General features: G+C 43.2%; 1 protein-coding gene across 1 annotated transcript in view; it reads left to right on the forward strand.

Moving 5' to 3' along the window:
* Arl6IP1 (ADP-ribosylation factor-like 6 interacting protein 1) overlaps positions 1-17,350 on the forward strand; it is a 33,805-nt gene that overhangs the window by 8,166 nt on the left and 8,289 nt on the right. The window contains exons 3-6 of the mRNA XM_050191781.3: positions 1,633-1,752; positions 4,000-4,117; positions 8,895-8,979; positions 12,595-12,764. Coding sequence (XP_050047738.1) covers positions 1,633-1,752; positions 4,000-4,117; positions 8,895-8,979; positions 12,595-12,710 — 439 coding nt within the window. The 3' untranslated portion in view covers positions 12,711-12,764. The remainder of the gene's footprint in view (positions 1-1,632; positions 1,753-3,999; positions 4,118-8,894; positions 8,980-12,594; positions 12,765-17,350) is intronic.

Here is a 17,350-nt window from a genome sequence, read left to right on the forward strand (position 1 = left end):
TTTACTGACTACTTTTACAGGCTGCTTGGAAATTCAACACCTTTACGAGATCCCGTGGTCCGTAAACTTTGGTAGTTGACTGTACATGCAAAATATATATATATATATATATATATATATATATATATATAGATTCATGTGCAAAAACGAACAGGCTGCCAGTCGAAAAATTTTCTTCAAGATGTTTTGGGTACATGCAGTGTAAGCAACAAAAACGAATCTGAACAGTGGCTGAACAAAGCAAGCTTCAGTCCTGAGCCAATGTTTCGACAAGGGAATTGCCCTGGCAAAGGCAAGTCCCCTTGTTGAAACGTTGGTTCTAGGCCGACGCTTCCTTTGTTTTCTTACTGCTAATCACAAACAAGATTACAGCATTTAATATTAAATTCTATAGGCATTATGGAGCAGAACTTTTGGATATTATTTTTATCCTTACTGCCTACACACAGCTGTGTGCTCAAATGTAGTTAATAAATTCATGCTTATACAATAAGCTTCTGTTAATCGACTCCAGTTAATTCTCATTTTTTGGTTAATTCGATCCCAGATGAAGCCCCTGGCCATTGCCTATACACTTCTATGGGCCCAAACTAAATATTTCGAATCTAAAGTTTGTTGTCGCTGGATAACTTGAACTTGAATAGTCAGCATGCATGCGCCTCACCCCACTGGTGCCGCAGCGGCTGCAGTGTTGGTCTTGACAGCACTGGAGGACAGTGAATGCATTGAAAGCTTGTTACCTCCTGCCAAAAACACCTAATTTTGGCCTGCCTAGTGAGATTTTCAAGCGAAAGTGGTAGCTCACAATGAATCATTACAGTAATATTACCCAATTATAACACACACTTTTTTTTTTTTTTTCTAAGAAAATTGGTCCAACAATTGCCTGCGTGGTACAGTCAGATACAAAACCAATACCACATTCACAACAGCCTACCATCAGAGCCAGCCTAGCCATGACAAAGTGGGGGCAGAAGTTCTGACATGGCACGACAAAAATGATACACCACTTTCAGTTTTTGATTACGAAAGCTCATTCAAAAGATAAACTTGCTAAGGTAATGGCAACAAGTCGCATGTCACATATTTTTTGGCATTGTGGAGAACTGTATGCTTCTCAGTATGAACTAGCAAAATGGTGTCTAGGTGCGGGACACCATCCTGTTTGCAGTTATTGCAGAGTCATTGGAGAAATGCAGGATGTCAAATGCACAATGGGGGGCAGTACGTAGAAGAAGAGTTTATTGGTTCATAGAGAGCAATGAAGTACTGTCTTAACAGTAGCGATATTGGACACTAAGTGTAAATTTTGCATTCCGTAAAAAATGAGGTTTGCTGGTTTCATCCTTTTCTGATTGCCAGAAACTTTATACTTTGTTTAGTACTTCTGTCATTTCTATGTCAGTTTTCTACTTTGAACCCATGAAAAGCAGGTGCACATATGATTCAGGCCTGTTAGAATAGGGAAGATACTGCCGGATGAATCACCAGTATGTTCCGTCATTCGCTTTTTCCTGTCTCTTGTCCAACTTAGCCTGCTAGATCATTAGATCAATTTTGTTGGTCATGTCAGGGTTGGATTAATGGAAGCCAGTTGTATAAATGCAAAATGTGCATTGAATGATTGTGCAGCTTGCTGTGGTATCTGGAGCCATCCCTGCTGACCACCTTCTCGCTGATTGGCATGCTGGCATGCCTGCTCGACTATCTGGTCCCGCTGCTGCTTGCCCAGCTTTGCAGTCCAGACAAATGGTGAGAGTGCACCATGTCTATTGCTCTCTCCCTCTGCCTTCTTTTATTTCCTTGTGATAGTCCAGTAAAGTTCAAAAATTTCATGTAACACTCGTTTTATTCAAACAGCACCTATTTGCATTCAAGCACGCTAAGGCTTCTGCTGATGCCATTCCTGCCTGTTATAGGCAAAGAATGAAGAGCAAGCCTATATTTACAATGCTCTTATGCAAGTTCACTCTTTGTTAGGCTTAGCCGTGGCCGGCGCTGGGGCATTGGTCAATCGAGAAACTCGTGCATAAAAATATGATTGGTGAATACAAGCTATCTGGTACTGGATAAATTTCTGTCAGAGAAAACTGGTACCATTTATTAGACAGTTTAGTTTAGCATACGCCAAGCAGCGCACGTTTTTTACAGTTTTAGTTGGCCTGCGAGATCTTCGAATCTCGGAGGCCATATGCCGTCGTTGCGTCTATCTCCCGACTGTAGCGATAGGTGGCGCTGACATCTCGAATGTTTCTTTCGTTAGGCTTCGACTCGTTTGAAACGAGAAGCGATCTCGAAAACACCACAAGGTTATCGATAATACTCTGTCGTCGAAGCGACCTGAGGCTAAGCAACAGCCATTCACACAGTCATTTACTACGAACGAAGTGCATTTTACAAAAGCAGCACCAAATTCAATTTGAAGTGGGCAGCCGGGACTGCCGCCATGTTCCACGCAAACCACGCAAAGACGCTAATGCTAAATCTTAGAAATAGCGTGCACATGCTATACGCTATGGGTCGTTTAGCGTTCTGTGCATGTGCAGTGACGACCTGCTATTTTATAGCGTACGCAATGGTATAGCATACGCTAAACTAAAACTGTCTATTAGCACATGTGAGGACGTTTGTTACTGCTAGAAATGCGCTGATTTTTGATGCTTTTATGTGTTAACATTTTATTACAAGATGTATAAATAATTGTGTTCGTCCTCTTTACTACAATTATAATAATTGCCCAGACAATTTTTGATAATTATATTGTGTACCTTCAAAGAATCACATCAAATAACACGAATGAAAGCAATAATTTCTATTTTTAGTACATGTAGTGTAAATTAAAAAATCTTAAATATACGAAATATGCACCTGGTTCATATTTCCCAACTTTTGCAAATCAGATCACGAAAAAAATATATATATATAATAAGATTTGCAGCCGTCAATACTAGCCATAGTGATGTCCTTGCTATGTGGAAAAGCAGTAGCTTTGCAAATTTGAAAACAAATGTACAGGGAGTATATGTTTTTAACCTTTGTAGCAGGCACCTGGTTTGTTTTTTAATGCATTCTTCAGGCTCGCGAAGCAATGGTTGTCAAGTCAGGAAGCATGCAGAAGCCTCCTCATACCTGATTATTGCATTCAATCAATTTTTCTATGCAAGCAAGGTGGTTGAGTGTGCATTCAACTGGCACTGGAGCCTCCACATGCTTTGTTCAGTTCCTGTACAGTGCTGTACAGTGATTTGGAGTGTCACAGAATATTGAACAGTAATGAATAAGGGCACTTGTATGCGCGGTGTTAAAAATGTAAGAGATTTAACAGCTGCTGCTTCTTCGGTCAAAGATGGGTCTGAAATCGACTGCATGCGATTCTGTGAGTGAAAACCCCACACGACGGGAAGGATTGCTCGTAATAATTTGTACTTGCGTTGTAGAATCACTGATGTACACTCATGATGACGCATGGCGGGGAAAAATAAGTTGCACTTGATATTAGTTGGACACAATTATCAAAATAACACGCACTCATGAGCATCTACCATTGTTTGAGACATTGTTAAAACAATCTATACCTCAGATAGGAAAGTTGGCAACCTTAGAGTAGCTTCTATGTCTTCACTGCTGCTGTCATTTAAAAATTATGTTACAGAGTTGACCAACGCGCAAATTTTGCATCTTTTTATTGGGGAAGTGCTAGGAGCAATGGTGGCTAGTTTTGGCGATACCTCCAGTCAAAGTTTTATTTTTGCAGACTCCCTAATCTGCCCAAGATTGTCAAATCTGACAAGTAGTCAAATTTCAGTCGTCATTTCAGATGGTGCATGATATTGCTAGTAAAACAATTCTAATGAAAATGTTTAACATTGCATAGAAAAACTGTCATTCACATTGATTGATTCCTATAGGTGCAGTAACAAAAGAGTTAACTGTCGAAGCTATTACTGACTATACTGTGGATTCACTGAGGCCTGTTTTTTTTCTCTCGCACTTCCCCAGGACCAGTCAGCATGAACGCCAGCTGCATGACATATGCCTTGACATGGCGCATGCATGGCACTCGGTGCTCAACGCCTGTGCATCCATCAAGAAGGCAAAGCAGGACAAACCCAAGGCGGTGCGTTATCTATGGCCATGCTCTCTGTGCTTCAGAATGGTTGAAATTTGATCATGTTGGTGTTTTATATTCAATTTTCGTACCGCTGTAGGAACACAGCTACTGAAGAAGTAAGAAGGGGTTGCGTTTCAACTTTCTTTTGTCCTTCTGTTAATCCTGCCTTAGGAACATTGATCTCTGCACTTCTTTGGGCCTGTCTTCCTTTGAATGTAGGCTTGTGGCCTTGGTGTTCCTTCTCCTTGTCTGTAACTAACTGTCAAAGCTTTGGCATTTAGCGTGAGATCAAAAAGAGGTAATTTCTGCAGAACCTATCTCACGGTGAGTGTAAAGGTTGATGCGATTAGCATTGAAGCAATATGGCAATACTCTGTATTGCCATTGGCGAAACATGTCATGTATGAGACGTATATGTACGCTTCCCTCTAGACATGCTCTACCATTTGGCGGTGTCATGCCAAAGTCTGCGCGTGGCTTGTGTGTGAATATACAGTAGAACCTCATTGATACGACCCTGTTACAATTTGCCGGAGCCAAAATTTGCAGTCGAGAACACAAAAAATCACCCAGTACTTTTTTACCGGTTCGTATATTCCCGAAAAACATGATCTTTTGGCACCAATGTTCAGTACATCATCAAATTGTGATCTAATGAAGCGCCATATGGACGGTGTAGATAGATACTTCTTGTTAGATTACTCCGCACTCATGGCTGCTATACAGGGCGACTCAGTTCATACTAGGTGCATCATCATCAGCCTATCTTATGTCCACTGCAGGACGAAGGGCTCTCACTGCGATCTCCAATTACCCTTGTCCTGGGCCAACTGATTCCAACTTGCGTCTGCAAATTTCCTAATTTCATCACCTTACCTAGTTTTCTGCCCTTCTCGACTGCACTTCCCTTCTCTTAGCACCCATTCTGTAACTCTGATGGCCCAGAGGTTAGCTATCCTATGCATTACACGGCCTGCCCAGCTCCATTTTTCTCTCTTAATGTCAATTAGAATATCAGCTATCCCCATTTGATCTCTGATCCACACCACACTCTTCCTGTCTCTTAACATTGCGCCTAACATTCTTTGTTCCATCGCTCTTTGTGCGGTCCTTAACTTGTTGTCGAGCTTCTCTGTCCACTGTTAAAGGGAACACTCCAATGTGCGGCTCTCAGTCTGTTGGTGCTGCAGCTGCATGTACATGCTAAAGCTACGTCAATGCACTGCACCAGTGTGTAGAAAGATGCCAGCGTCACCAACCAGAAGCCATCTGCTGCAAAGTGGGATTGTACAAAGTGGGATTGTACACTTGCCAAAGGGGAAAATTTGCACGGGATTGTCATTCTTGTGTTCCCTTTAACAGTGGACCGCACTGTACATAGTCACTGTAAACTTAACATATATGAAGTATTGCCTGCGTTTGGCTGCATTGTTATTCTAGAAACGTAGTTTCTTATCATAATTTGTTTTCTTTTTGTGTTGAATATAGTCAACGTCCGATTTTTCGGACTCCCTAGGGGCCGTGAAAGCGTCTGAAAAATCTAGCAGTCCGAAGAAAATTAATGCACATCTTTTACTGCCCTCAAAGGCTCACATCGCCATAGGCACGTCAGAAATAGCTCTTAAGACCTGCCAGTACAATTATTAGGCATGTCGGTGCTCGTGGTGTGACTGGAGATGGCGGGTGCACGCATGTATAATTAAGGAATACATACTGTGTCTCGTGACAATTGCCTCTTCCCGCCCTTGGTATGCTTCACCGCGTAACACTGCTATATTGAGGCAAAGCTGAATTTCAGGAACAGGCATTATACAACGTGCCATGCCTTCCGAGCTTCAAAGCCATTGGCGAGGATTACAAAGGAAGAGTCAGTGCCATTGCTGAGAGCGGCGAATTCTGTCAGTGAAAAACACCGTACCGAACAGCAAGGAGCTTGGTAGTGAATGCCGAAGCAGGTAGGCCTAGCAAAAAGTCTGGAAAATCAGAGGGTGAGAAGGGTCTTTGCATCCAAAATTTCAAACGCCCTTGTGCATTAACTCTGAAAGGTATGTGGCAGTGCCGCGAAGGTGGCACAAAACAAAAGAGTTCATTTAAATAGAATTGCTGTTTAAATGGAATAGCATTGCTTATATTATATCTAGTTGCTGAAGAAAGAAAGGAACCGAGACTTAAAATTTTGTTAGCTTTGGGCAAATAGAACTAAAAGTGAAGCTAGAAACAGAGCAAGCCAATACTAGTGCTTCCGTGGTACGTGCATTATTTAAAATTTTCCTCCTCTTGTTTGTTCTGCACCCTGTGCTCAACTGGCCCCTTAGGAATCTGTTTTCCTTGTGACCAAACTGCAGCCAGCTTTAACATCTGCAGTGAGAGGATGCCGCCTACGGATTGGTTATCAGTCAATTGATCGTCATCATATGGGATTTAATTAAACATTCCAAAGCAAACACCTGGCATGTGAGAGATGTCATAGTGGAAGGACTCCAGATTTGCAAAGGGGGGACACTGGTCCCAAATAATTTTCTTCTTTTTTAGTTTTTGAGTTAAGGTAACAAAACTTAGTTGTCTGGTTCAGTTTTTCATGCCGATTTCGAAAATGCAATTACATTTTCTGTAGTTAATTAATTTTAGAGATAATTAAAATGAACTATTGTTTGTAGATACATTAACAGAAAAACTACTTTTTGAGGTTTACTATTGGCACATGCTTAGAAACTACAAAACATAGGGCACACAGGAAGAGGAGTACTTTCTTGATATGATAATTTTAATTACCCAATAGCAGTTTGAATTTCATGTTGCAAACATGGCCACTTCATGCACCAGTTTAAGGCGAAATTAAACGTTTCCAGAAACTTAATTAAAAATCCACTCCTACCCCTGTGTGCTCTACAGACGCGGCTACACGCCACATGAGAAATTGCATCTCTAGCTGCTCTGAAGGCAGAGATATATTGTTTGGAATTTTGCTGGTGAACCAAAATATTTATTCTCAGAAAATAAGAAAAACTAAATACAGCAGTAGTTGTAGTCCAGCACCTGTGTATTTCCTTTTTATGTGTGCCTGAACATGTCAGATATAACTGCGCTGCTTCAATATCATGGCTCACCAACTAGCCCCGCAGTATCTGTTAAGTAAATAAGCTCATTTTTAGTAAACAGGAACACAAAATGGGGGAATCTTTGCAATTCCACTGTGATCAGTAGGCACAAGGAACATAGTCTTTGTGGTTGTAGTCGCTGTGATCGGAAATGTAGTACTGCAGCTGCAAGTCGCAGAAAAAACTTTTTCTTGACGCATCCGTCGGCACAAATTCAGCTCGCAGCTGTGATATAAAACAGTATTACGACTAAAATATAGATCCAGGACACGTGAAGATTTCTGAGGACATGCATCGGTCACTGTAGAATCCAAAAACAGCCTTTAAACAAAATAGATTTTTCCATAGTTTTATTGGTCATTGAGACCCGTGTCCCTCCTTAATGTACACATAAACCCACGTGGATGAGTGTACTCTTACATTCTGTCTTATTGAAATGGGGCAGCCATGGCCAGGAAGTGAACCCATGATCTTGTACATACAGTAGCAGGCAGAGCCTGCACAATCAAATCGCATCGAGGATGCGATTCGCACTTTGATGTGAAATCGCACAGGGATACTATGTGGTGTAGAAAGGTTGCAGAATGACGCAGCTACGGAGAATAAAACATGCTTTAAGGGAGAATAAAACATGCTTTGAGTACCATAGAACCCCATTTATATGTTCTTAAAGAGACCGCGTAAAAAAAAAAAAAAAAGCGCACCAGCCAGGAAGACGTAACCGTGAGAAAGGGCGCAAATCTGGCTTGTGCAACTTTGTTCGTTTATTGCAAACTTCAGTTGCTTGTTGCAACAAATTGGTCACTTGTTGCATCGAATTAGCAGCTTGTTGCAACGAATCGGTCGCTTGTCGCAACATGCGAGAGCAAATTTCTTGCTGCGCCATTATATTTATGTGGCAGCCACTTTCATATACAACATAAGATGCGGGAACATTACAGAACAGAATTGTATCAAATGGGAACATAATACATAGGAGTCAATGGAATAAAGGTCGGGACCACGAAAACACTACATAGCAGCCAGAAAAACGCAACAGCGGGGAACGTGTATTGGGGTTCTAGTGTATTCAATTTTCAGCAGCCCAAAAAGTTAACAAGTTGTGCGGTTTTGTATTTCATAGCTGCAGAGTTTCCAAAACGTATTAAAGCAGCCATAATCCGTATTTGTCCTTTTTTGTATTTGGTGTGACTACTTGGGAAGTTAGCGTTAGTACCATATTTCGAGAACAGCGTCTTGTTTGTCTTTCAGTACATGATTGCTGCAAATGAAGCTCCTGGGAAATGGAATATTTGTTACTCTATCCTTGAGGCTTCATCTAAATTGCATGTGGATTGAATGCAGCTTAAGTATTGAGTAAAGCTACGATCCAGAGTGCATTGCCTCTGCTCACAGCTGACTATTTAGGCTGCAGTGCTACTATATATTGCATCGCTTCCCTTCTTACTTGTGCTTAATCTCATTGTTACTTGTTTAAAATAAGAATGGTGCAAGAAACAGGGACAAACGAAGAAGGGCACACACGTTTGTCCCTGCTTCTCATGCTGATCTTATTTCAAACATGAAATACCAACATCCCCAAGTCTCTGCCCCTCATTGTTAGTTTTTTTTTTGTAAGACATCACTTGGTGCATAAGTGAGCACTACGTAGTTCTGCTTCATTGTCTTCTTTGTGCTGTGTGCAGTATGTGGTGGCGGTGCTGATCTCTCTCCTTGTGGTGGCGTGGATTGGGAATGCTTTTGACAACCTCTTCCTCACTTATCTCATTGGTGAGAATGCGGTGCAGATTTTTTTCATCCTATGTGTGACTTTCCATCAGTGGCTTGCTTAAGTGTTTGTCTGCAACACTTCTGTGAGACAGCTTCTAAGTTTTGATGTTGGCTGGCTTTGGATTGACCTGAAGTAGCCATTGTTTTGTGTACTCGTTTCTTGTGCCATGAATGTTGCTGAAAAATTGAAAATTATCTTTATATTGCCCATAAAACAAAAGCAGAAAATATCAGTCTAAAAGCTGCAAAACTGTAGCTTAGGCATGCCTGTGGCCCAGCATAATTAAATATATGTGGCATAGAAACAAAAACTCGGTTAACAGTCAAATCAACGTTGTAATACAGTGGCCGCTCTTTAAATGGAACCTCAAGGAGTTACTTTTACTGAGAGACATTGCAGAGAGCATTGCATGAATACAAAACCAACCAACCAAGAGGATAGTGTTCCATTTAAGCGGCAGTTCCGTTTAAGCGATTTCCGTTTATCGAGATTCTACTGTACATTCATACAGGATTACAGTCAGTTCAAGGAGTAATCACAAAAATAAAAGTTTGAAATGTTTCAATATCAGAAAATAGTATAGGAAAATCGAAAAGGTTATGCATATAAGATAATATAAATGAAAAGAATTCAAGTTTCAAGAACTCCAGTTCTTCCGACATGTGAAGCAGTGAAGTTCTAAAACCAAATTCAAGCATATTTGCTTTTGTTATGTTAAAAATAAAATGTGCTGCGCATCTTTTGCAGTTCTTGTTTGCAGGCACTGCAGTCACATGTGGCGGCAAAAGTAGTGTAACAGTGTCTGTGCACTGTATTATGCACACAGAAGTCAGTGCCACTTCTGGGAGTCGTCTGCTGCATAATGGGGTACTTCCAGACTTGCTGGAGAAGTAAAATTGTGCATGCATGCGTTTCCATGTTCGATACGACAGTGGGCCACGTTCTGCAAAGTGGGGATGTGTGCTAATCGCAAATTTTGCTTTGAGAAAGCATCTTCACGGCAATGCTTTGTTATTGTCAAGGTGCTGCATTGTGCTTCAGTAGTACAATAGTGAGAACAATAAAGACTGTACTACCTTGGACAGATGAAGTTGCAATCATGATAATATAAAGTTTGTGGGGATGCGCGACTCTCACGCCTTCCCTGAGATCTAGTTTTCCTGCATAGCTCGTCTCCTGCAGGGCGGCTTCGCCCGCCACATGGCCTGGCGCCCGCGGCGGGCGGAGTGGTTGAAGCGCAGTGCGAGAGATGGCGCTAGTGTTGCGCTGCGGCGGGGTTACTTAGGCGCGGGAAAGAAAGCCTCTTGGTCTTGAGCGGCGGACTGGCGAACGCGCCGGACGTCCCGCGCGCGCGCGCGCGCCAATCCCTGCTTCTGCGAGACCGTCTCGCGTGGCCGCCTTCGAGCGCGCGACTGTTCGTGCGACTGTACGCGCAAACGACCAGGCGTTGGGATCCAGCATGGGGCGAACATATTCGCTCGTTTTCCGGTCGCGGTGAGTCGGACTTCTAGATTTGTCGCGCGCCCATCGGCATGTTTTGCGGATAGCAACTCGGCTAGCTGGCATTGATCTATGAAAGGGGCAATAAATGCCCTTGTGACTGTTTGCACTACTGTGTTGTCGTTCCTTTGTCCTAAGAGCACACGGACGAGAACCCCACAAGTTAAGAACACTACTTGTGAGTAATAACATGGCATAATTTTACATTGCTGCACATCCATTCACCAAAAATGTGGGCCAAGAATTAAGTGTGCAAGTCACTAAAACCATGGCACTATTGCACTAAGTGGCGAAAGTAGAAACTAAAGAGTATGTTTTAGTTAGCCCTAACTCAACCACATCTCATTTGGCTGCAGTAGAACATAAAAAAACAATATTGTTTCTGGAGTTTTGCTTTGTATCAATTGGTGTGTGTGTGTGAGGGGGGGGGGGATGGGTTTTTTTTCGTAAAATGTTTGATAGTTGTATGCAGCTGTTTGCTTGGGTTATGTAGTGAACTGTTTGCCTTTTCAGACGTTATATTGAGGAGCATGAGATATATGCAAAAATATACTGCAGTTGACAATGCACTTTATTGTAGGGGATATTTTCATTTTCTATGCAGTCGTAATACTACAGTACTGTATTTCACATATGCAAAATTAGTATGTTAAGTTTGCTAGTACATACCATTGTTATTTAATGGAGTAAGTGCCACGCATGCGACTTGATGTCATTAGATGCTATATTTGATAATGCATGTACTGTTGTGAACTCCTCTACAATAAAATCACCTGTATAACGAAAGGTTATGTCCTGGCCAAATTCCTATCTTTCAAACATATTGTGAACACCTCTACAACAAAGACTAAATTTGCTTGTACAATGAAAGAATTTAGGCGTCCCCGACGGCTGATTTGTTGTTTGAAAACAAATGCCATGCAGCGAGGCCACCACTGCCCTTAGCACATGCCACTGAGCTGTGCTCTGCGCTAATGGCAGCGCTAGCAATGCACTTGACAAGCATGACAAACAGACTTGCTGCTGTGCTCCGTGAATCTCACAAGTGGTGCGCTTGTAACGCAGCTGCAGGCAGCGACGGCTGGCCAATACATCCCAGTTGATCACAATGTGATGGTATAATTGTAACTGGCGACTGACAACGCTTTTGAAGCTATCTAGGACAGAAAGGACATGAATGTCGCCAAAAGCAACAGTGATGGAGAGCCAGCAACGAACCAAGAGTTTTGGCAGCAAGGGTGGCGTTGGCAGAATTTGATGATGTACAGCTTTACCTTGCATAACTCCCGTGTTTTGTCATGGAGCATGCCGTGAACCACTAAGTTTGGTTGCACTTGTACATTCTGTCAGATGGAAATGTCACAAAAAGTTATGGACTTACTTCTTTCGTGAATTCATGTTAAATAAAGCTTTTCTCTTGCGGATCTTGCTTAGTTTGCTCTATTGTGACCGGTGCGGTGTGCATTCTTCTCAGCGAAGTGACCTGTACAAGGATTTTGGAGGTCCCAAGCGCTTCGTTGTTGAAGGCATTTCACTGTAGTTAATATGGCTCTGGAACATGGTTTTATAGAATGACTCCAACTTATTGCTTTAAGGTGCAAACAGTATCTCCAGAAAGAATTAATAACCTACATTAAAGTTGCGTTTGCATTTCTGTCCCCCCCCCCCCCTTTCATCCTGTGCCTTAAAAGAAAAAAAAAAGCATACTTCAGGTGATTTTGAATCGAAAGCTGAAACTCTTGACGCAGAGTGATGTAACAAGTCTGATAATTGCTGATTTGTGAAGGAATGATATTTCGCTTAAATGTGTCATTAAGTCAATTAATTTGTTACATACTTATTTGCAATCTAAATATTGTGTGCTCGACATAAAGCATTGAGGACAAGAATAAACAGTACTATATATGTTGATAGACTGCAGTGGCACTAACCTTTGGGGCCATTGGATTCACCCAGAGTGGGCCCACCTGATACTATAATGTGACATTTATTGTGCGACAACCCTTTGTATGGCAACCCCTAGTTCCAGGGTCCCATATTGCCAGCTCACTGTGATGTCAGCGTTGCATTGCAACAGTTTTCTCATAATGATTCCTTTCTCTCACGGCTTACAGTGCTCTTCCTTGCAATGATTCCTGGCATGAAGCACCACGGCATCTTCAAGAAGTACTTCTCAGCGACTGTCCTCACCATCAGGAATCTCATTGCAGGCAAGATGAAGAAGAACTAATCTTGTACGACCACTCTGCGGCTGAAAGCATTATTAAGCACAAGTGACAAAAGGGTGAGTACGTAAACTGCAAGGCTTGCACTTTGGCAACTGGCATCTTCATAAACAATGTATATGCAGACGACGTGAATTACAGTCAACTTCCAATTTTTCGGAATCCCTTGAGGCAGCGAAAATGTCCGAAAAGTTGGGCAGTCCGAAAGAATGAATGCATGCCTTTTACTGCCTCCAAGGGCTCAAATTGCCATGGGCATGTCCGAAATAGCTCTGAAGGCCTGTCGGTATACTTTTAAGCGTATCAGTGCTCGTACTGTGACCCATGACAATTGCCCCTCCCCACTCCTGGTACGCTTCACCGTGTAACATTGCTGTAGTGAGGCGAAAGACCTTCAAAAACCAGCATTAGTCAATGTGTCGTGCTTTCCGAGCTTCAAAGCCATTGGCAAGAATTACAAATGCGCATTCGGCGCCATCGTTTTAATCGTTTTAATGAAAAACACGGCACCGAACAGCAAGAACCTTGGTAGTGAACTAAGTATAGCTAGGCCTAGTGTTGCTGCGGTGGTGCCCACAGCTGCCAGTGGATCTGCATGCGAGAGCGTCTGTTCGAGGCGGAAAGATAATAAATATGACAGCAGTGATGGCTTCAATCAATGCCGTTTTGGACTTGCAGTCATGGCAAAAGTCCGTAAAATCGGACGGCAAAGGGTTTCTGGATCCAAAATTTCAGACATGCTTATACATTGACTCTATGGGTACCGTGGCAGTGCTGCGAAAACAACCGAATTATCGAGCATGTCCAAAAAAATTGGGCATCTGAAAATCGTTCGTCGAATAATTTGGCGGGTCAAATTAAACAAAAGACGGAAAGCACACCACTGAATCAATTGGAAGTATTTGCCCCGATGCTAACACACCCCTGAATCAAACACGCACACACTTTTTATGGGTTGAGAGCAGAAAATTAATGCAGGAAAGATATTAAGGGACCTAAACAAAGAAGAACTCAAATGTGCACCCGATTTTTTAGCAACAGAAAAGGTAACATAGCATGCCTTCAATCCTGCCAATAAAATGAAACCAGCAAGCTTTACCTTCACAGAATGGAAAGTTATTTATGTAATGTTCGTCGTCTTCACTCTTGGACAGTATTTTATGGCTGTCTATAAAGGACCATAGATTGAAGTCTTTTGTACAATCCAAGGTGTGTTTGATATTCTGCATTTATCAAATGACTCTGCAACAATCTGAAATGGGATGAGGGCCCCTGTCTAGACTAACCACTTGACTAGTTCGTCCTGCAACGCATGCAATTTGGAATGCCAGGAACATGTAACGCAACTTGTTGCCACTCACTTGACATGTAAAATTACTTATTGTTTGAATGTGCTTTCGTAATCAGACTGAAGGTGGCACATTGATGCACTCGTGCTCTGCGAGAACTTCTGTTGCCATCCGTGGTCGCCATCTTGTGATGGCATTGGTGATAATGCTGACTATACTTGCTTTCATGGTAGGCTGTTGCGAACACTACAAATGTGGTGTTAGTTTCGTATTGAATTGCACCACGCAAGCAATTTTTGGCGAAACATTCCTCAAAAAAAAAAAAAGTGCGCGTAAGAATATAGTGAATGCTGTAACAATTCATTGTGGGCTACCGTTTTTGCTTCAACATCTTCCTGGGGCAGGCTGAAAATAGGCGCTTTCGACGGGAGATCATGTATTTTCAATGCATTGACTGTACCCTAACTGCTGCCGACACAAATACTGCCACTATTGTAGTCGCCATTGGGGTCAGGCGCCTCTGTGCTTACCAGACAAATTTGAATAAACCAGTGTAGGAGCCGGGGGTCTTGGCCTCGGAGTCTGGCATCAGACAGAGGGTCGCTCCTAGCCTATGTCGCTGGGACGTCTCGTGACGGATAGCTGGCCTACTAATTGGGGCGTCACATGGAGGCTAAAGCAGGCCCACGCCATTGTCCGAGCTTACTTGATGAGGGTCGCCTCTTTAGTGAAGAGTACGAGGTCAAGAGGATGAGGAATGCAACAGAGGGTTTATTTACATTGTAAAGGCAAACTTATTTCCATAGAACAAGGGGTGCTTGTACTGGCCGGAGCATTGAGCGCATTACATTGTTCTTGTAGCATGAGCTTGCAAGTCAGAGGCTGTACCTTTCTGGTGAGCACACATCAGAGCACGTCAGCTCACCAGAGCACACTAACACACTCCAGCTACGTTAATTAATAATTATGGGGTTTTACGTGCTAAAACCACTTTCTGATTATGAGGCACGCCGTAGTGGAGGACTTTGGAAATTTCGATCACCCGGGGTTCTTTAACGTGCACCTAAATCTAAGTACACGGGTGTTTTCGCATTGCGCCCCCATCGAAATGCGACTGCTGTGGCCGGGATTCGATCCCGTGACCTCGTGCTCAGCAGCCTAACACCATAGCCACTGGGCAACCACGGCGGGTCCAGCTAACATTGGAGCGCTCGTAGTCACCTAGAGGGCGAGAGTGCGCAGATCACTCCTGCATCTTTCTTCATGGAATGCCATCGGAAAAAATCCCCCCGGGCGCACAAGGCTCACTGTCCCGGAGAAAGAAGGGTATGCTCGAAGACAGGGGTGTCATGCTTGATACTGTTTGCGCATCTTGAGTCCTGGTAAGGCTCCGACCATAACAAAGCGATTCTTTGCAGTAGAGCAGGAGAGGCTGGTAGGTCCTTCCCCCACTGGCCGTTCGTAACACCGGTGAAGGCCAATTGACATAAAAAGTTTAAACATACAGAAATGTATGGGCATCAGTGGGGCCTTCGGTCGGGATCGAATTACCTTAGTGGAGTCGAACTAATGGACGTCTATTCTACTAGTTTTAATATGCTGTCCATGCCAATGACGCCCAGACTATTCTCACTCTTGGTCTTGCCTATATTACCAATGCAATCGATCCCAATTTTAACGGACCCAGCTGTAACAGCCTATTGGCTACAACAGCCAAATTTTTGAGAATTTTGTCTAGATGGTGTAAACACAATGTACTTTGATGTGGTAATGTGTGCGCGCAGTAGTGCAGTGCACTTAGCTACTTCCAGCCAGTTGCGGAATTTGCAAAAATGCACATTGCGAATACACTAGCAGCAAGCTTGCTGCAACGGCACACCTCGGTGGCAGAAACGCCTTGGTGGCGGAGAGGTTTTGTGTCGACCATGCAGGCAGACCACTGCCACCCAAAGGTGTCTGCCCAGGACCGAACAAACACCGAGGGTGTTGCTAGGCCTAACCTGCTTTGAAGAGAAGCCATAGCTAAGGCACTTAGAAAACAATTGCCGACAATCGCAAAATGCAGTTTTGTGAACGCTTTATTTGTCATTGCGTCAATTCACACAAAAATGAAGTTATGCTGCTATTTGCGGCGTCCAGACAGCGAGGTGCGTGATGCGCTCGAGTAGTCTTGCATGCAGTGCAGCGGTGACTAGACACGGCTCTCATTCGTGCTACAGCTTTGACAGTGGTCGTCTCTTTTCACAAAATATAAAATTACGACATCGGTTTATACTACCGGCCACTGTTTTGTGTGAAGAACAAACTGTAGTCAATGTTTCGTGTCATAGGCAACGCGCTGGCTGATTAGCTCCCCGCTCCTGTGCTGGCCGTTAACCTTGCTGTTGTGCAGGTGCGTGCAGAAGAACCTCATTCATGTGTTTTGGAAAATAATGCATGAAAAATGTGCTAACCAAGAAAACATGCAATCCGTAGTCGCTAAAAAATTTGGCAGGCATAGCTGTAGTTGACATCTATGTAATGTGAAGCATCACACGATTCCTTGCTGCTCAAGACGCTGACGCGTGTTGTCGTTTTAGCAGATTTGGCAAGCTTTTGTTTGTGCCCCTTCAATTCGGCCTGGGTCTGCAGCTTCTTTAAGTGAGGCATCTTGGCAGTTAGTTTTGACCTGGCAACTTGGCGCAAATCGTTGCCGGTTTGCGTGGAGCTGGCGGGATCCGAGCGGCTGTACAGTGTCATTTTACTTTGCGAAACCAAAACGCAATTGAGCTGGTGGGAATACGATGCCTACTGTGCCACCTGAACGAAACACAACGCTCACTTCGAGCCGCCTCCAACAGGGAACAGTGGTGTGTTGAGTCATTGCCTGTTAAAAGCATGCAGTGCGCTTCCAACAGCACTAAGTCATGCACGCTGTGGAACATAGGTGAAGGTGCTTATCGCACTATATTAGCGGCAATAGCTGTAAATGTGGTATGTGCTGATCCAGGAGCAAGTTTGCTGGCACCGGAATAGGAAACATGCTGACTTCAGACGGCTTCAAACGAGGGCGGCCATATACTTTGTTTCTCTTTTTTTTCTTTTTTTTTTGTTTGTGCTGTCAGCCCAAGAAAGGGCTTTTACAGAAGTGGAAAGAAATACAAGAAAAGATACAAAATTTTGCTCCATGTCTAGCGAAAAATCTCAAGGCAGTACAATGGCAGTACCTACAGCCGATCCCGGATATATCGAACTCGAAGGGGATCGCGAAATAGCTGGATATATCGATAATTGGAAATATAAAATATGCGCGTCAAAAGCTTCTCTAACAACTCCACGCCTCTCAAGGCAGTTTCCCCATGTCGTGACTAACGGGA

Source organism: Dermacentor andersoni, chromosome 3 (genome assembly GCF_023375885.2).
Source record: "Dermacentor andersoni chromosome 3, qqDerAnde1_hic_scaffold, whole genome shotgun sequence".
Taxonomy (NCBI): Eukaryota; Metazoa; Arthropoda; class Arachnida; order Ixodida; family Ixodidae; genus Dermacentor; species Dermacentor andersoni.